The 20,573-nt window shown below is 43.0% G+C and overlaps 4 protein-coding genes across 7 annotated transcripts; 2 read left to right on the forward strand and 2 right to left on the reverse strand.

Moving 5' to 3' along the window:
- Nucleotides 1–762: 762 nt before the first annotated feature.
- On the reverse strand, nt 763–2,664 carry crybb1l1 (crystallin, beta B1, like 1). The gene is made up of 6 exons (XM_044364696.1): nt 2,576–2,664; nt 2,231–2,328; nt 1,975–2,093; nt 1,750–1,882; nt 1,520–1,662; nt 763–1,424 (listed from the first exon to the last, which is right to left on the reverse strand). Exons 2-6 carry the CDS (start codon nt 2,321–2,323, stop codon nt 1,253–1,255), a joined length of 660 nt encoding a protein of 219 aa, XP_044220631.1. The 5' UTR covers nt 2,324–2,328; nt 2,576–2,664; the 3' UTR covers nt 763–1,252.
- A 1,550-nt stretch (nt 2,665–4,214) lies between these two features.
- cryba1l1 (crystallin, beta A1, like 1) lies at nt 4,215–6,916 on the forward strand. The gene is made up of 6 exons (XM_044364697.1): nt 4,215–4,302; nt 4,707–4,789; nt 4,920–5,038; nt 5,454–5,595; nt 5,707–5,849; nt 6,224–6,916. The coding sequence occupies exons 2-6, from the start codon at nt 4,715–4,717 to the stop codon at nt 6,369–6,371; spliced, it is 627 nt and encodes a 208-aa protein (XP_044220632.1). The 5' UTR covers nt 4,215–4,302; nt 4,707–4,714; the 3' UTR covers nt 6,372–6,916.
- Nucleotides 6,917–8,026: 1,110 nt separating this feature from the next.
- On the reverse strand, nt 8,027–16,178 carry LOC122990801. 4 transcript variants are annotated; one of them, XM_044364301.1, is made up of 6 exons: nt 15,963–16,178; nt 14,347–14,460; nt 12,943–14,258; nt 10,942–11,925; nt 10,627–10,761; nt 8,027–9,663 (listed from the first exon to the last, which is right to left on the reverse strand). In XM_044364301.1, coding segments are annotated over exons 1-6 (3,438 nt in total). In that variant the 5' UTR covers nt 15,964–16,178; the 3' UTR covers nt 8,027–8,775. The 4 variants fall into 4 exon arrangements, with proteins under 4 accessions (XP_044220236.1, XP_044220237.1, XP_044220238.1 ...); XM_044364302.1 differs by lacking the exon at nt 15,963–16,178 and adding an exon at nt 15,743–15,947; XM_044364303.1 differs by lacking the exon at nt 15,963–16,178 and adding an exon at nt 15,604–15,715.
- A 969-nt stretch (nt 16,179–17,147) lies between these two features.
- On the forward strand, nt 17,148–19,612 carry LOC122990559 (tripartite motif-containing protein 16-like). The gene has a single exon (XM_044363930.1). It carries the CDS (start codon nt 17,893–17,895, stop codon nt 19,564–19,566), a length of 1,674 nt encoding a protein of 557 aa, XP_044219865.1. The 5' UTR covers nt 17,148–17,892; the 3' UTR covers nt 19,567–19,612.
- Nucleotides 19,613–20,573: the final 961 nt, after the last annotated feature.

Below are 20,573 nucleotides of genomic sequence, written 5' to 3' on the forward strand. Positions count from 1 at the left end.
TTTAAGTATCTATTTACAATATTCTTATTAAAGACAATTCATTCAACATTAAAAACAATTCATGAATAGCATGACAAAATTTTACTTGTTTTCCAATAATATAAATCAATTAATTAATTTCTTTTCAATTCATTTAATTCTATCTACGTATCTCTATACATGAGGTTCTTTGGCCCTGTTTTACTGTATTAGGCCATTATATTGTTATTTGAAGTGAATGAGCTGATGTTTCATTTTAAATTCAAAATAGAAAAAAGGAAAATGAAAAAAAAAAAAGAATTTAGCAGATATTTAGATGTGTCCTGTTGCTATGTTGTAAAACCTGTTATTGGATCCAGTGGGCTCCATGCTGTCAAATGATTGGCATCACGGTTCTGAAACTGCCCTGCTGGTCAACTTGCCCTTTTGTCTACACTGTATTGTTTTTTTTTACAAAGCAGCTTTATGATTCAGAGGTTTTTTGAAGCTGACTGTGCAGCTTTAAACAAACCACATTCAGCATCTTTACAAAGAAACTGTGAACACAAATACCACACAAATGACATGCTGTTCACAATACTTCCTGAAAAGTTTGAAGTCAAGCATGAAATTATATTTTGTGTCCAGCTAACATCCAAAATAGTGAGCTTCAGAAAGGCAGCGTTGATATTTGTTAATATTTTGTGTCTATTTTTCATTAATCTATTTCTTCTTTTTACTGTTTGGTTCATTAATATTTTAACTCTGGTGTTTTTTCCATTAATAAGTAACAACAACAACATCTTTGAAATCAAGATTTTCCTTTTTATTGAAAACTTGGCCAGGATTCTGTACAGCAGAGAGGGTGTGCAATGCACAGGGGCAAGAAGACGGGGGTCAGGGGGTTCTGGGGACTCAGTTTCCCATGGTGCATTATACCCTGAGCCGAGAATCGTGTGTAAAACAGCGAGAGGTGTCTTGTTTCCTCTTTGGTGTCTCAGAGGATTGTGGAGGGGAATGAAGTGAGGGACTAAAAAAAGGGAGAAAAGGGGGGAAAGCGAAGCTCAGCCCATAGGGGAGAAAGAGAAAAATAGAGACAGAGAGGAATGGAGGGTGGTCCAGCTGGTCCTTCCACTGAGGTGTTGTCTCCGATTTCAGGGGCACATCTAGATCCTCACCCTTCCCCTCACTGTGTTAGATCATACACCGCTTAAGGTACATCTCTCCCCCTTTCCCTCTTCCTCCGCCCCTCTCCCTCACTTCCGCTCTTTCTCTTTCTCTCCTTCCCTGAGCCTCACTTGCTGGCCATGGTGTAGCAGCCCTGTTGGTGCCACTGCATGTCACGGATACGCCTCACAGACTGGAACTGAGGATTGCGGGCACCGTACTCGTTGAAGTGCCTGAAGTCACCCTTCTCCAGCAGGTACTGGCTGCCACGGTATCCGGGGAACTGGTATCCCACCCAGCTGGAAAAAAAAGAGGAAAACACGTCAGTATTGAATTGAGTTTTATGTCGTTTGTAGCTTTCACCTTTGCATGCTCAGAGGTAAAAGACACTCACGTTCCACAGCTGACAGTGATGCTGCCAACTCTGTCGGTAAAACCGTAGGAGAACAGGCTAGGAACGTCATCGTCCATGATCTCCATCTTGCGGCCCTTGAACTCTCCGACCTCGTACAGGCAGATCTTGTGCTTCTCGGGGTCCTGTGAGAGGGAAAAGTTGGTTTAGATAAGAGTTTAAAGCAAAAGAGAAAGGGAAACTCGTGAGAGAGAAGTGATAGATGTTTTTACCATTTTGACGGGCCTGAAGGACAGCAGGTAGTCGTTCTTCTGACAGTTGCTCCAGGAGTCCCAGCGAGGGTACTCTCCCTTCTCCAGGATGTACATCTCACCGCAGAAGTTCATCTGCTCATAGGCCACGAAGCTGCAGATGAGAAAGCATTATGAAGCATCCGTGCAAAGACACCAGGGTGAAATGTGAAAATGCTCTGTTTTTTCGGGAGGGGAGAGACTTACGGTCCACACTCAACGCGCAGAGAACGCACGCGGTCCATGCCCAACTCACACACATTCATGCACTCGTTGCTGATCTCGATCATGCGACCCTGGAAGTTCTCCTGGTCATACACGTACATCTGCAGGGGACAAATGCACACAGATGAGTCAGTATGACAACAGTAAGGGTCTGTGATATTGTAAAACTAAATATATCTCAGCAATAGGAAAGTATTATCTCTATCTGAAGCAGCAGTTTCATGTGAGAGCCACCCACCTTGTAGGACATCATTCCGGTCTCAGACTTCTTGCTCTGAGCGGCCTTGCCGTCAGTCTGGGAAGAGGTCTTGGACTTATCTCCACTGGACATGATTACTGGGTGGAAAGAGAGTCAGAAAACACTGTGAGAGGGGAAAGATCATGTGACAAATCTAACCTGCTGTATTAACCAATGTGAGGGTGTTTAGAAAATGAAAAAAATGAAGGAAAGTTTAACGATGTAGAAATATATTTAAAAAAGTATATAAAGTAATCTGCATCTTTTAGTCTCATCCATGGCTTTTCCTCTTGTTTTCTACACACACCTGAGGGCACACAGTATGTGTGTGTGTGCGTACCTTACCTGTCTGTGTGTACGATGCCTACGCCGAGCCTCACTCAAAGTGTGTGTGGCTCGGAGTGCGCCCGTCCCTTTTATACGCTGGCGCCCACAGGAGAGGGATTATGGAGAGAGAAACAAACCTGCTGAGGTCAGAGACACGAGACAAAAGAAACCCCACATCATCAGAGAGGGACGGGCCGAGGGGACGGGCGGAGGCAGTGGACGAGTGACAGAAGCTGGAGAACAGACTGATGTCCGATTTCAAACAGGACTGATAGAGTACAAGTCAAGTTCCTACAATCAACTTTTAGAAGTAGTTAGTGCAGTGATTCTCAAACTTTTTCACATCAAAGACCCCTAAACTGACACTAATTAGACCACAGACCCCCATTTGATAAGATTTTATCCCAGGATCACCCATCTGATAAGATCTTTGCTTTTAGATGTTTTATTACAGAAAGTGTATGAAACCAAAATAGTCATAGATTATGTCATTGTGTTACTTATGGATGAAATTATAGTGACAATACATGATTCCCCTTTTTGCTGGGAACCCCATGGAAGGACCCCTCAAGGACCCCCTGGGGGTCTTTGAGGGGACCTAGTTAGTGAACCTTAAACCAAAGCAACTTCAGTCTTACATTTAAGATTCTTATTCTCCAACTTTCAGATCCACTTATTCAAAATCTGAAATAATGATCTGAATCTTTAAACAGGTTTGATTACAGTGACATAGAAACATTTGTGTTGTATACAGAGAATTATTATTATAATTGTGGCTGTATGGCAACAAACTTCTGGCAAGCTTTATAATTATGTGGCAAGGTGTCATAAGGTGTAACATGTTTAAGTCTGATCCAGATAATACCAGTAAGCTTTGCATCCATATTCCTAATTAAAGTCAGAGTTTTACAACCCATTTCATGTACAGGAACCTCAAATATAGAGCCATCAGATTCCTGTTTGATATAGATGATAGTGACTCTCAACAAACCCAATCTGAGGAGATTTATTGTGTCGGTGGAATGATTAAGGTTTACAATTGGACAATGTTTAAATGGAGATGATGTGACTGCAGGGGAATCTACATCATACTGTTTCTGTCAGTGCACAATTGTCCGATGAGAGAAAACTGAAAATCATCCTGATCCCTGGAGCTCTGCAGGACTCCACTTTGTAAACTTTTAATGAAGCTACACCATCCATCTGATGTGTGAGCGCACACAGGTGTATCTTTACAGGTGACAGTGTGATGTCATTGTGTGACTGGAGGAGAAAATTAAACTTTTACTATTCCTCTAATATTTCTCTACATGCATAGAGACCCACCCAGTTCTCTCGCACGGTGTCCCCCCGGCGGTGCCTCTCTGCTCCGCCGTTAATCCCCACATTCTCCATCCCGATCCCGGCCCTTTGTGCCGGCGCACGCGCTTGACTGCTGACCGGGGTCCGAACATACCGGAGCGCCTTTGTTCCAGAGCTCCAGCAGCACTATAGGATCTGCTGAGCTGGCCGCCCGGGCACGACAACAGCATCCAGCGGCCACGAAGCATCACCAGGAGCGCGCCTCGCTGCAGCCAAAATGGACAGTGCGCTCGGTTGCTGGTCATAGCCGTGAACGCGCACCGGCAGGCGCGCCCCCTGTGCGCCCGTATAAAACTGAAGCGCCAGGTCCTCTCAAAGCTCTACGCGAGGCAGGCGGTAGGCGCGTACCACTCCCAAGCTCTTCCATTAAAGTACCAATCTAGGTAAGGCTCCATCTCTGCTTTCAACTCCACTCAGCGACACACAGACAGGAAACTGAAGGAAACAGAAAACCAAAAGCACTTTCTGAAACACCGGTACAACACGTTTATAGACAACAGTATTGTACTTCATATATTACGTTTTTTGAAGAAAAAAAAGTAAATTAACTGTCTGCCCAGAAGCCCTTCAGCTGTTTTAGTTCAGGTTTTTTTTATGAGAAATACTGCAGCTGAATAAATGATAGTTGAAAACAACCATATTTGACACTAATTTAGAAAAAAACATGCAACATAGACAGAAGTATTGCCTTGTTGAAGTCTCTTAAAGACCTTTTATGTCCTACTCTGTCCTCTCTCCCATACCGCCATGTGTTTTTCTTTACCTCTGTCTTTATGTTCCACCTCAGGAGCAAACATGTACAGAACTACAAGGTCCCCAATGATGCAGCCCCTGGTCAACTCAGGAATGGGCGTGGCTCCTTTCTTCAAGGTAAACATATGTTTGGTTCAAAACTACATAAAACGGATGTAAGATTGGTTACTTTTATATGATCTGTGTGTCTCTGCTTGATACTAAAAGCTGTGGATTAAGTTCCCTCTTAATGGTTCTGTCTCTCCAGGTGACTGTGTTCGAGCAGGAGCACTTCCAGGGCAAGAGCCTGGAGTTCACCTCCGAGTGCGTCAACATCCAGGAGTGTGGACTGGACAACATCCGCTCCATCAGGGTGGAGAGCGGAGCGTAAGTCTCACAAAGTTTGGTTCTTTTCTGGTGATGACAAGGCAGAAATGGGACTGTGCAAAACATCAGGGGCAGATTTCCTCTTTAATGAAATACACAGATAAGCTGAATCAATCACAGTCAATCAATCACAAAAGAGGGGTAAAGAGAAGCAGCTGAGTCAGAGTGGGGTTGAAAACTTAGGTGTGGGGTATTTAAGGGAAGCTGTGGCATAAAATCAGAAAGATATCCCTAATATTTTGCTCATGCCTTGTGTATATTTTTGATTAGAAGCTAAAATATGTCCTCATTTTCAAAAAGCTATGCGTTAAACTTTGGAAAAACTACTTTTAAATGCATATACAGTAGAACAAAGTGATGTCTGTGGATCAGCATGTTAACAACCTCCTCTCTCTCTCTTTGTTTCTCTGAACAGCTGGGTTGGTTTCGAGCACCATGACTTCCAGGGTCAGCAGTTCATCCTGGAGAGAGGAGAGTACCCCCACTGGGACTCCTACAGCGGATCCCTCTCCTACCATGTGGAGCGCCTTATGTCCCTGCGCCCCATCTACTGCGCCGTGAGTACACCCTGACCGTCTGTTTTGTGGCTGGAAGAGAGAGCAGAAAGACAGACATCATTTTAGTGATTTTAATGTCAAGCTGACACCTGTTTCTCTGTCCCCGCACAGTCCCACCAGAGCAGTCGCATGATCATCTTCGAGAAGGAGAACTTCATGGGCCGCAGCGTTGAGGTCTGTGACGACTACCCTTCTCTGCAGGCCATGGGCTGGATGATGCCTGAAGTGGGCTCCATGCACGTGCAGTGTGGCGCGTAAGTTACTGTGAATCTGATGGTGTAAACAGCACCAACAGGATTTGCATTTTTCACATCAAGACACACCTCTACAAGCCATACTGTACTGTATATATGGTACATCACCCATAAGTTAGGTTTCTGATGTGTTCATGAGACCAAATCCTCAAAGGCACCATTGAATTATCATCTACTTCAATCTAGACTCCATATCTCAAATATATATACACTGTTGATCACTTTAATCCCTCATCAGCATGTCCTGTAGCTAATAGACATATCAGATGAAAGCTCTAAGCATGTACCAAATCCCCAATCTGTCACAGCAGCTCATGCAGCTCCCAAAATAGTCCCACTAACCCTTGTGGCCTTCTCTCTCCCCCCTCCCACAGCTTTGTGTGCTACCAGTACCCTGGCTACAGGGGCCAGCAGTACATCATGGAGTGTGAGAGACACAGTGGAGACTACCAGCACTGGAGGAACTGGGGCTCTCACTGCCAGACTCCCCAGATCCAGTCCATTAGGCGCATCCAGCACTAAGAGGAGAACAGGCTGAAACTGAGGCCACGGCCCACGGACAGCAGCTCCCCTCGACTCCCCCCTCCTCCTCTCTTCTACCCATAATCCCCTCTCTTTCTTTCTCTCTTCCAACTTTTTCCTTCCTCTTTACTTGAGCCGCAACAGCCGCCCCGACTCAACACCACTACTGATTTACAGCCAAAGTGTGATAAGAGACAATATCGCACTGTTAAAGCACAGGGAAACACACAGTCCATACACACACATACCGACATAACTGACACTCAAAGTGTCTTTTTACTTGGTTTAGAGGTCGCTACACACACTCACACGCAAAACACACACCTGCGCTGTATTCTCACCTGAGCTGGTCGAGGAGCAGAGCAGCTGTCAGTGTGCTGGAATCAAACAGACGGGAGATGAAGCTCCAAAATGGCATCAAGGAAAACCTCCCCGGTTACAGCCATGCTGAGAGCGCACTGTGGTGCAGCTCAGATGTGCTTTGTTGTTGTTGTGTGTAGGAGGTTGATCCACATGTTGATAACTAATAAACTCATTTCACTTCACATGCTCTTCTTCTATTATTTATAAGTGTGTTTGTAATTTCACTGCACTGAGAATGAATGTATGTTGAGTTGTTTGGACAAACACTAAATACTTATTCCTTCCTCCCTTTTCAATATGAAACACCTGAAGGCTCTAAATGTACCTTTAAATGTTTAGTTTCTCTCTTCAGAGATCAGTGTTTGTGGTTGGCTGGAGTTCAGTTGTGATCAGTTTCTATAGTGAATGTTTTCACAGTGGGGGAAAAAACAAATCAGACCTAAATTATGTTGCAGGTGTGGTTTGCAAAGTTTATTTGTCCCACAGTGAAATCTTGTCACTATTGGACTACAATTCACGCTAAACAGCCATTGTTTTCTATAAACTAGGATGAAACTACAAACTCACAGCTGCCTTTCAACTCAGATGTCAAGTGATGCTTATAACCACGTTCAGACCTGAAAATGAAGTCACATAGTTGCACCAGCCAAACTAATTTAAGGCGGTAAATTAGGCAGGCTGCATGTACTGTAAAGGAAAGTTGATGACAAAATAGGATGTTGAATGAAGAAAATCTTCGGTTATTAATCTCAAACTAACTGTTCACTGGTGGCCGACAGAGCTGTATGCAATGCAACCAGGAAGACATACAACAGAAAAAAATGAAAATACCTTCACCACTCTGACAAAACTTATGTAGCATTTTGGAAAAAATGCAATTTATAACAAGCAAATTAATAAACACCCTCGATGACACATGCAGCATCAAGAAATGTGGTGCAAATACAGAAAAAACAAGCAAATAGAGAAACACCAACAGAAATCACTTGGTGACTTGGAAACTGACAAAAACCAAAAATAAAGCTAAAAATGTGTGTTTTAGTTGTAACACTGTGACTGTGATTCCAATACTAGTGGATACTAACTTATATATGTTGTGTTGGTATTTTAATGAGCCTAAAATCGACTGATATCATGTGCTGTATTGGTCAGGCTCTCAACATTTTTCTAACATTTATATCTTCAGTTTCAATCCTAACAACTAAACTAGGGAAAAAAAGTTCAAATTAAATGTACGCTCTGACGATGAGCCTCATTTTTGTGAAGTCGAGTCACTGATGAGACACGTAGAATCAAAGAGAAATTTTTATTGTACAATCAGTAAAACAAGGAAGACAACAGTTTTCCTGGAACATTTACAAACAGAACAGAGGCTGACATTATCAATCATATTTACAACTAATACAGTCATAGTCATATTTACAACTAATAAAACAACTATTGATCCCTTCGACGGTACATAAACCTGATTTTTCAAGTGAATACTTTCACTAAACTGCTTGCCTAGTGTTGTTTTCAAAACTCCACAGTCAAACTTTGCTGAACATTTCTGCTTAACAGTAACAACCTTGTTTACATAAAATCAATGGTTTAAATATCTAAGAAGTACAAAAAAGGAACGATCCCAGTCACCTTTGACAGTTTGACAATTGTTAAGTAAACTACACAGTCTTGTTTTGTGGATCATTAAATGCATTATGATGCACATCTTTTCTGTCTTTCAACATGCTCGCAGCTATTCCTAAACACTGATGGAATAGAAAAAAGAAAGTCCCTCAAAGTGATTGTCAGTGTGTTTGAACATGATAAAAACAGAAGACAGTTCACACATCACAGTAAATGAACATTTATAACGAACCCACAACGGCCAACTTAAACAAATTCAGGGATGTTTACTGGTAAATGTAAGAAACTGAAGAAGACACACTTTCTTTTTGCACCGGGGTGGTCGTCATAGACACTAATGTAAGAGCACCTCAGGGTGGTATTTTCTGTTAACAAGCTCACCTACTCACCTTGACTTCAAACTAATGAAGACGGCTCATGATGTGTAGTCTGTCTTTTCTCCGCTAACGTCAATCTCCTCGTCTCCTTCCTCTTCCTCGCTGCCCGAAGACTCTGTCCAGCTGATGATCACTGGATCTGGGAGGGGACTGGACCCTCCAATCACATCGATGTCTCCGTCTCTGTCCTCTTCCCAGCTTCCTGTGGACCCCAGACTGTCCTCTTTGGAAGCAGGAGGCTTCACTTGAACAAACACCGTTCTGTTCTGGCGGCAGATCTTTTCCGCCCGCTCTCGGCAGTCATCTTCTCTCTTCAGGCTGGTGCTCCCAACAGAGTCTCCGTCCACATCGATTATCTCATCGCCACTGCTCTCCATCTCTTCATCTGTCAAACTTTCCCTGTTCTGACCAACCTCTTCAAGTTTGATTTCACTCCACGCTGTTTTCGCTTCTTGTTCTTTTCTTTGTAAAGTGTCTTCTACGCTGCTCAGCGAGACGGTCTCAACATCGATCAAGTCCTCAGTCTCCAAGGCTGCTGTTTCAGACATATGATCTGCAGATTCAGAGCTGGGTAAACACGTCTCAGACATTGGCTGTGTCATTTTCTCAAAGCAGACCTTCTTGGCCACACTGGTGTCATCGCTCCTGTCCTCTGCGCCTCTCTTCGTCCCCCTCCCTGCTGTTGTCTCTTCCTGTGGCAGCACAGTCAATTCCTCTTCACGTCTCTCTTTATTGCTTTCTAGTTGTTCATCCCTGACACAGGGCTCTACAGGCTGCAGCTGAACTGGAGTTGTGGGACTCTCATCATTAGATAAACTCAGAGGCTGTCTATTTTTACGGGGCCTGCCTCGCAATCGACCTGGCTGGCGTGCTGACTGTGGTGGTCGTTTGTCTGTAAGTGGCTGTTCAAGAAAGGGCATACTGTCCTGTAAAACAAGTCATACATACAAAGGCTTTACTTTACTTTTTCTTACCCGATACAGATTCTTATATTTAAACTCAAGTTATCTACTGATTCTCATGAGTACAGCTCATCGCCATGGATACCTGCACTCTCATTTCCCCAAATTCAACATCTGTACATCTGTTGCATGGCACTCATATTGATAGGTGACATTGCTGGCTTCATCACGCTGTTAAAGTGATGGATATTTGTCATTCAGACATTGGTGACTTCTATGTTAACGTTTCTCAGGTAACAGTTTATACACACATGATATTTGACACCTGGTGCACGAGAGGAAGCACAGAGAGCGTGCAAGAGGGAGTGGTTAGTTAAAATGTTATGATAGCAAGGAAGGAGACTTTTTTGTTCGTTCACAGGCTGCGTCACTGATGAATTTTAAGACTTATCTTGCTGTTGAGACTACCATGAGCATAAGGGATGCTCACACTGAATCTGCCTGTCAACTTCATCATTTAATGTTTAAAAAGTCTGACATGCATCATTGAATGACAGGACGTTAACTTGCTTCTCTCTTACTGCCTCCCCAACACCTCATTTTTTCCTTATTAATTGAACCAATTTTGTGCATAAGAAATGATGACTGAGATATTTTTTTACAGTGATGTTAAAAGGCGAAACAAGATATTTTACCTTCTGCTGCTACAGCCTTTAATCCTGCCTTTACTGAATCATTCAAATCAGATGTCAACATATACAATTTTACAGTAAAAGCCTGTGACTGCTTTCACATGATGCACATAGAGGAAGTGATGAGTATCAGCAGCAGCTTAACGTGTCAAAATTTGCTCACTACAGCAAATAAACAACGCAGGACAGAAAACTCTATTTAATGTGGATCCGTCAAGTGAGGCCAATAACCAGCGTCATGGATCTGTGCATCCCCTCTCTACACAAGGCATCCAATCTCATAATCATTGCTCACTGTGATATGTGCTTCCTTAAATCTACTCCTGATTGGATAGGTCTTTTTGCTCCATGAGACCAGCTGATTCTCGTCCCATAAGCGGACACGTGGTGATTTCACCGATGATGAACTGGTTTTTGTTTTTGCAGGACTCTGAAAAAAAAAATCACACAGACGAATAATTGACACATTTTACTTCAAATTCAGTGGTTCTACCTCATCTCACTATCAGTTATCTGACTTTTCATGAGAAACCTGTTTTTATGCTTGGCTGATGGTGACGCAAGACACCAACAGAATCATTAGTGGAGAGGAGTTAGAAAAGTTTGTCACCTTGACTTCCAGACTCTGACAGCTGCGACTCTGCAATGTAACTTTCACTGGCAGCGGGCCGCTCCTCTCTAGTTGCACCACAGGCATCTGCTGTAGCTGCTTGTCTCCTCGGTCGGGTACGATTTTGGTCTTTGCGTCACTCAGTGACACAGACTTCTTCACCCTCCGTTTCTCCAATGAGAACAGATACTGTTTTGTTTTTCTCCTTCTCGGCCGTTTGGCTCTGACTCTCCCCGATGTTCCCTCAGTGTGTTTGGGTGGAGCTGCGCTGCGGGGAGATGACTTGCGTGGCTGTGAGCGACTCTGTGGTGTTTCATCAGGGTGTCTGATTGGACGGCGTGCCTGTGCAGGACGGGTGGTGTGTATACGCTGTGGATGAGGAGTGTGAGGGGCTGTGATCTGGATCTTGGTTCTGCTGTATTTGCTCAGGACAGTGTACGGCTGGTTGGCCTCTGTGGTGCCATCGCCGGCCATCTCTTCCTCTTCCCTGGCAGTGCAGCTGTCAATATGTTGCTCAAAGGACTGCAGGAATTGCTCCAGCATCTCGGTCAGCTCCCCCTCTCCCTTCTGTTGCAGAATTGGCACCTCACCGTTTGCAGAACTGGATCTGCCGGCTCCATGAAGACCTGGACCTGCATCCAGGAGGCCAGTGGTATGACTTTGTTGTTTGTTTTGGGAAAAAGTGTTGATAGAAGAGGAACAGTCGAGGCCCATTATCACTTCCTCCAGAAGACGATCAAAGTGCTCTGGCTGGTCCTCATGAGAAGGAGGGGCTGGGGGAGGAAGGGAGGTGGTGTGGAAGAGGGACGATGCTGGACCGGCGTAGGAAGCTGCAGGTAACATCGGGCTGGGAGACGGAGAAGGCTGCAGGGAGAGGCTGGGCGCAGGCAAGGTACGGGAGTTGTAGAATGGTCTCTGAGTAGATGAAGGGGAAGCTGATGTTGCTGATTTGGCTCTCGCCCTCTGAGGCCTGCCGACAGGGTCCTGTAACCAGAGGAAAGATTTTTAATTTATGCTAAGAAAACAGAAGTCTTTACATAAAAACCACGAGTGCAGATAAAACATACCACTTACAACTATTACGACAGGGTTTCTCACAGTGTTTTATAGCAGGAAGACCACCACAAATAACAGCATAAAAAGTTAATACACTCATAGTTACTGTTCAGGTGTAAATGGTATCAATCTTCTCATCAAACTCTCTGCAAGAAAGTGAGTGAGCATATTTCCTAAAATGTCAAATTTATTCCTTTAAGGCAATCTGGGGCAGTTGTGGCCTAAAGATCAGAGCGGCCTAAAGGTTCTATCCCCAGACCAGCAGGATAGATCTGTGTGAGGAAAGTGAAAAAGCAGTGCGTGCCCCTCTCTCACTGACTGCCTTTGAGCAAGGCTCTTAACCCCAACTGCTCCAGTGGAGCTGCTTAATGGCCAGTAGATCAGACTGTGGTTGTACTGGTCAGCTTCCAAGTATGAATGATTAACTGTGTGAATGTGATCAGGGTGTCCCTGAAAAAGAGAGCATTGCTCTCAGAGAATGAGTATGAATAAGTAAAAGTTAAAAAAAATCTGATGATAATGCATCACAAGAAAGGAGGAGTCATCTTATGGAAATCTACTAAACATTTGTAACTAAGGAATCTTATTTTATGATGTCAGAATACAGGTCAGAAACTTTTTATAAAGTACCAAACTTTTTTAAAGCAATAATACCATTTTAGATTGAAACTATCCCTGAATTACCTAAATTATCCTGTTTCTACAGAAATTACTGTCAAGATGTAAAATACTCTCAAAAAGCTGTTTCACTGTGATGTTGAGAGTTCATAAAGTGAAGCTTATTTTACTTCAGTACCAGTCAAAAGTTTGAACACACTTTCTCATTCAAGTGAATTGGACAGTGTGTCCAAACTTTTGACTGGTACTGTATTTAATGTGGAAAACCATGCCATCGCTCTCGTGTCATGTCCAGTTGATGCCACAAACCTGTTGTAGCACTCTCACCTGTTTCAACTCCTGCGTTGTAGTCCTCCTCCCATGCCGCGTTTTCCCTCCTCCTCTAATCTCACTGTAAGGCAGAAGTTCTCCACTTTGGATGAAATCCCATGCTTTACCGCGCCCCCTTCTCCTCTGACAGCTCTTCTTCAGAAGCTCTCTGGTCTTCAGGTACAACTTCCTGCCTACAGCTCCTCCGCCCTGACTCGTCCTGCATGCCTGCATGCCCCACCTCTGCAGGAACAGCTTCTGCAGCCTGCTCACCCCCACGTCCTGCACATCCACCGTCTGCGTTAACCCTCCGCGTCCCCTCCCTCCTGTTCTTGCTCGTGGTCTCCTGGCTCGTCTCTCACCCGTCCCGGCCCTCCTGGCACCTCCATCTCCGGCTCCCCGCTGTCTCTGTGGTCGCCCTCTGCAGGGCTCCTCCACTCTGTCCGGGTTCAGGAAGTAACTGATAAATCCTGGGATGTTGTCCTGAAACTGCTCGAGCTGCTCCTCCTCCCATTCTTCACCCGCAGTGACATCTCTGCCTGCTCCTTGAGGGCCAGCCCACCAGCTATGAGGGTCAGCACCCGATGGGTTCGCTTGGCTGGAAAAAGGAAGGAGGGACGGGGGTGCAGTGGAGTATGGTGGTGCCACAACAGCAACAGGTGTGTGCCCAGCAGCAGAGGATGCCTGAAAAGAAGCTGCAGGAGCAGAGGAAGGTTGGGGTGTTTGATTTGCATCTGGTGGGTAGGCGAGGGATATGGGAACGTAGGGAATTTGAGGTGGAACAAGATGGGAGTCTGTCTGGCCTAAACTCTGTAGAGCAGTCATATCAATGGTTTCAAGGGAGGCTGCAGGGTGATGAGAGGGAGCAGTGTTTACCTGCAGCTCTTCTGTCTGCGTCCATGAGTCTTTTTCACCAGTTGACAGCATCTCTTTCCACAGAAGTGTGCTCCCATCCCTCACCTCTCTCCTCCACTTGCCCTGTCTCGCCTCACTGTCCTCAAGTATCAGTGGCTCTGTCTGCACTCCCACCTCTGTGTGCTGGCAGTCTCCTTCCCCATTTCTCCTTTTACGATCTCTTTTTGTCACTTCCACAAGCCCGTGGATGCCAAGCTTGGCCGCAGCAGAAATAGCCTCTTGCTTCTCCTTTTCCCCCTCCCCTGCCATCTCCCCCGAGTACAACAGTCTGACCATGTGGAGCAGCGTGCAAGTGCCAAGAGCCCGAAACTCCAGGAGACGACTCTGACCAGCTGGGGGCGCCGGTGTGGAGGACAGAGCAGAGGAGAAGTGGGGGCTGATAGCTGAGAGAATACAACTGTGTGCTGGCACTGAAACACCTAAAGGAAAGAGTTCAATAATGATCATGGTTTTCACAAAAAACCACAAGGAATTGATTGTATAATTTAGCTTTATGTGTATTTATACCTTCTGCCTTGAGCAGAGTGTCACAGAACTGGCTGCACTGTTGTTGTCTTTGCAGCTCAGCGAGCAGGAGGGCTTCAAACCCAGGTTTCTGGTAGCACCACATCTCCCCATCCACTTAAGAGGAGGAGCAGAGAGGACAGCGAGGATGAATCAATAAAATGTGATGAGAAACAAAAGGTGAAAATATCTCCTACTTACTTATAGTTAAGAAATGTGGTATCACATATCTGGTCCAATACATAATCTTTGTTTACTCGTTGTTTGATCGCAGAGTTCCTGATTTAAATTTCAGATTATTCTGTACAGTCAGCGTGTTTGGATAAGATTTAACATTTGAGATCCTTGACTTCTTTTGGTGAATGAAAAAAAAAGGTTTATAGAGAAACATGTTTATATTTTTCAAAGGAAAGTATTGTTAATAAAATTCAGGTATCATGTATACAACATATGAAACACACTTTCTGAGTCCCAGCTGACCAGAATTGTCAACAAAACTTGCAGCGTAACTTCACTTGACTCTCAGCATCAGATGAATTTAAAGATTTGAAGTGTAACAAGATGATTCTGTGTTTGTGATTTGTGTATTTTTGAGAAACTGTAGAGTCAACAGAAGCCTGTGTTTTGTGCCAAAAATCAAGACCAGGATTGACACCCAACAATCTATCTTCTGTGTTTTGCATTCTTGTTTTTCTTTTAGTTAATGTTGAAGTGGAACAAGAAACAGAGTATTATCAGCATTATCTGCTGAGGTACTGCATATTTGAAGCAGTGCCGCTCTAAGCTGTTATAGTGAGGTGTATTAAAACCATATTATACATAAAGGTTGTGCACTTCAAGGTGTAACCTAATATTCTAATTGTTTTAATTTATGTGTAATATTTTTGCTTTGGTAATGTATAACTAAACAGGAAACTACTTGAGTTATTACTATTGTCATATTCAGTGGCTTAAATCCTTATTTTTTAAGTGAACTGTTAATTGATGGTATTACATTTTGCTAATTAAGTGTCCAATATTGATTTATTACAGATACTGGCGCCCTTAAATGTTAGCGTATTCCTAAATCCCATCGATACGAGCTTACTCCTAATTATTTTGAAACTCAACATCTACCATGACAGTAGATTTAAAGTTCTCCATAATTTGTTTAATAAAAAAAATACATAAATGAGTCTAGAGTGAGAACAAAGTGTAACATAACAAACTGCTTTTTGCTCTGTTAAAGTTTCCCTCCTTAGTGTTATTTCCACAACATACCATATATTTACTGAATAAAATCAGCAATAAAAATTCCTAAGCTGGGGCTAAACTTTTCTTCTTTTTTTAAAACCGGGTTTTAAGTCGAAAAACCTTAAAAACCTCATCAATGTACCGCGTAACTTGGATGAAAGCACACCTGCCTGTTAGCATCACGGCTAACAGCTAGCAGCCAAACCGCGCAGACTGAGCAGGTATAAACCGGTCAGGACAGATACTCTGTTAGTTAACATGTCATGAACACCACATTAAATAACTCTAACAAAACTTTATAGTAAATCTGGGCTGTTTAAACTTCTCTCTCCCCGCTGACTGTAACTTTAGACGCAGACAGGTGATGGGACACCGTAGACACTCACTGTTTGCAAAGCTCCCGATAAATCCTCCCACGTCAAGGAAATACAGTTAGCTCATTTTTAAAATAAAGATATATGTGTATTTATATATTTTACAGTAAGACTAAAGGACAGTATTCTGTTTTCTTCTCTTTTAGTTTTACTGTCCGTTTTTGGTGGGGTCAATCACAGGTCAGCGTGGTCAGCGGTTTTTTCAAACAAACTTTATTTACACAACGGCTCTGACAACAGGTTCATTCAACAACAGTAACACCACAATACATGCTGGAGGAAATACACAGATCATAATACATACAAAGATAAAGAAATAAAAATAAAAAGCAAACACAAACTAAATTAAATTAAATCGATTACAAATCAAATTCATTACATAAGGCTGTAGTTTTCACAGCTTTGTGCAGTATTTTAGTGTCCAGGGAGGATATTAAGTAGACAGTAAGGTTGGGTTTCTGTTGTGCAAATTTTCTGGTGTCAACATTGAATTTTGCTAATAAAGAGTTAGTTGTCTGATTTGAAAAATTGTTTTCCACTTTTATCTTGATATCTTGATCTTGATCTTGCTAGTGTCACTTTATGAAACTTCATTTCATGTTTATTCTTGTTCATAAATTTATATAATTTATTCCATATTAAATGGGTTTATTACCCAAACCCCATGTAATAAAGTGGGGCTTGGAATCTTCCGGTCATGACCCGGAAACCATTTTACGTCCACCATCATCAAGGATGTTCTGATGATGGATGTATTATACTTTTATAATACATCCATGGTTCTGATCCCTTAAATGCACCTTGATGAGAGGAGGAGCTTAGAGCGAGGAACCACAGGTGTATCCTCTGTGGAAGTTTTTTACTGGACGGCAACACCCTGTTGATCCAATGTGTTTACTGATTGGTTATTGATTGGTCAGCTCATCTGATGGGACAGTAAACAATCAGGCTCTTGTTGTAATACAGCAGATCAGAAAAACTATCTGTTGAACAGGAATGACCTCACCAACAGCAGCTTGTCATCTGAATTACTCATAAAAAACACTATTTGGTTCTTTTTCTTCATAAGCCAGAAGGCTTCTCTTTTCCTCTTCTTTTCTGTTTCAGTACGTCTCAGCTTCTTCAAGGAAATATGACATAACACAGCTGTGTGTCTCCTATAAAATCATCCTGAGCCTGAAAAGTAAGAAACTAACCAAGAAATATTTTATTTAAATATATTCTGCAGGCTGCAGATGTTTTTATTGTTCCTTTATGTCGGTTCTGTTCTTTTACTAATTGACAGATTTAAATTGTCTATTTGTGTCTTGTCTTGTTCTGTGACAGCCAGATGCTGCTATAAATCTATAATCAAATGATAAATAGGTGTTTTCCTTCCAGCTATCAACATGTAGAAATGATCAAGTAAGTGTTTAAACCTTTAATTAACTGTATATGAATTTTAAACTTTAGAGTTTAAACTGTAACTTAATAATTTCTACATATTGATAGTTGACTTCTTCATATTTGACAGTGGAGGTGCTGTCTGTCATTGTCGTCTCCTCAAAATAACGCTGGAGTGAGTGGGGATGTCCCTTTTGGTGAATTAAATTCCTCTGTCATCGCTGGGAGGAGCTGAGACACTAGTGAGGGATGCGAGGAGCCACCTCAAAGCACCCAGTATCAGTTTCAGTAATTGTTCCTTTAACTGGATGACTCAGCGCTTAATAAGCACCCCCCCCCCCTTCCTCCTGCTCGTAAACACAACAAGCTCCACTCTGTCCTCATATCTCCTTGGAACATCCCCTTCGTATCTACAGTTTGGAGATGGGCGTAACCAATGTGATGTAGCTCAAGACCTGTCACGCTGCATTCACTGCAGGATGTGGGTCAGAGAAGAGTTCAAACTTGTTTCATTTGTCAGAAAGTGAAACTCAGACAGTCATTGCCACAGAGAGCTGAAATGGCGCAGAAAGGAGATCAGTTAGACCGAGAAACCTTCTCTTGTTCGATTTGTCTGGATCTACTGAAGGATCCGGTGACTATTCCCTGTGGACACAGCTACTGTATGAGTTGTATTAAAGGATTCTGGGATGAAAAGGATCAGAGGAAGATCTACAGCTGCCCTCAGTGCAGACAGACCTTCTCACCAAGGCCAGTCCTGGTGAAAAACACCATGTTTGCAGCTTTAATGGAGCAACTAAAGAAGACTGGACTCCAAGCTGCTCCTGCTGATCACTGTTATGCTGGACCTGATGATGTGGCCTGTGACGTCTGCACTGGGAGGAAGCTGAAAGCCCTCAAGTCCTGTCTGACTTGTCCAGCTTCTTACTGTGAGAAACACCTCCAGCCTCATTATGATGCAGCTCCATTAAAGAAACACAAGCTGGTCGACCCCTTGGAGAAGCTCCAGGAAAACATCTGCTCTCGTCACAATGAGGTGATGAAGATGTTCTGCCGTACTGATCGGCAGTGTATCTGTTATCTCTGCTCTGTGGATGAACATAAAGGTCACGACACAGTCACAGCTGCAGCAGAAAGGACCGAGAGGCAGAGAGAGCTTGAGGTGAGTCGACAGAATATCCAGCAGAGAATCCAGGACAGAGAGAAAGACGTGATGCTGCTTCAACAGGAGATGAAGGCCGTCAATCGCTCTGCTGATAAAGCAGTGGAGGACAGCGAGAAGATCTTCACTGAGCTGATCCGTCTCATCCGGAAAAGAAGCTCTGATGTGAAGCAGCAGATCAGATCCCAGCAGGAAACTGAAGGGAGTCGAGTCAAAGGGCTTCAGGAGAAGCTGGAGCGGGAGATCAGTGAGCTGAAGAGGAAAGACGCTGAACTGAAGCAGCTCTCACACACAGAAAATCACACACAGTTTCTACACAACTACCCCTCACTACTGTCACAACTCAGCACATCTACAGACTCATCCAGCATCAATATCAGTCCTCTGAGCTACTTTGAGGATGTGACAGCAGCTGTGTCAGAGCTCAGAGATCAACTACAGGACATCCTGAGGGAGAAATGGACAAACGTCTCACTGACGGTGACTGAAGTGGACGTTTTACTGTCACAAACAGAGCCCAAGATCAGAGCAGGATTCTTAAAATATTCACGTGAAATCACAATGGATCCAAACACAGCACATATTAAGCTGTTATTATCTGAGGGGGACAACAAAGCCGAACAAATGAGTCAACAACAGTCTTATTCTAGTCACCCAGACAGATTCACTGTGTGGTGGCAGGTCCTCAGTAGAGAGAGTCTGACTGGACGTTGTTACTGGGAGGTGGAGTGGAGAGGGGAAGGAGTCGGGGTAGCAGTCGCATACAAGAATATCAGCAGAGCAGGAGACTCATATGAATGTGGATTTGGATTTAATGACAAATCTTGGATGTTAGATTGTGACACGGATAATTCTTTGTTTTGGTTCAACAATATCTCAACTCCCGTCTCACGTCCTCGTTCCTCCAGAGTAGGAGTGTACCTGGATCACAGTGCAGGTATTCTGTCCTTCTATAGCATCTCTGAAACCATGAATCTCCTCCACAGAGTCCAGACCACATTCACTAAGCCTCTCTATGCTGGACTTTATCTTTATAATGGAGTCACAGCTGAGTTCTGTAAACTCAGATAGACAGAAGTCACTTCAGACTTCATGTGTCAGATTCTGTGTTGTAAATCTTCTTCTTCTTCTTCTTTTTTGTGAGAGCTCGTTGCTGTGGTGTTTCTCAACTGCACAGAGATCAACTGTCAATCAAACTGTCATTGTCAATACTTTTTTTTCTTTTCATTTGTTGCTCTGTTGATATTTTGAGTTTCTTTAAATGTCACTTTTTCCTGTGTGTTTTTATCATGGAGATTATCGCTGCTCATGATGACACCTTTTACCTTCACTGACATTTCTTCAGATGAAAATGTGAACTTCTCTTTGTTCTAAATCATAGTTTCATGTTTGTATTGATGTATGTGTGTGCTGTTGTTTCTCTTCCACTTCAGCGTCTTAAACACTTTTTGCCACTTTGTAAATTCATAAAGAAATGTACAAACTGTAATTATCATGATAATAATCAACTAGGAGATCATTTATTGTGTTCTGGGTTAAACAAACTGATTGTGTGGATGAAGTGAATCTGTACATGAAATCATTGAACAAGAGTCATTTAACAGACTTGGATGTGTGAACAACCTGAAGCTTTACATGATCAATAAAGTTGCTTCTTCAACAATGATTACACTATTTCCTTCTGTCTTCACATCAGGATCTCATTCAAAGCCTCTGGAGAAAATGTGAAACTAAAATTAGAGTTAATTTGAGGCAGTTTTCCACCACAAAGCACAGAGCTCATGTTCAGGGCAGACAAATGTTTGTCAGTCAGTCTCTGTACATTCAGCTTTCTTCACTAAAGCATTTTAATACTTTTGAGACTGAGCTAATTTTAACACCTTATACTGTTGAATAATCTAATCTATAACAATACATATATATCAAACTGATCAAATGTTTTATGTGTAAGCGATTGACCTAAAGCTGTCAGATAAATGTAGTGGAAGTATAAAGTAGCAAATGAAAATTACAAGTACCTCAAAATTGTACTCAAGTACAGTATTTGAATAAATGTACTTAGTTACTTTACACCAGTG

The sequence above is a fragment of the Thunnus albacares genome, chromosome 10, assembly GCF_914725855.1.
Source record: "Thunnus albacares chromosome 10, fThuAlb1.1, whole genome shotgun sequence".
NCBI lineage: Eukaryota > Metazoa > Chordata > Actinopteri > Scombriformes > Scombridae > Thunnus > Thunnus albacares.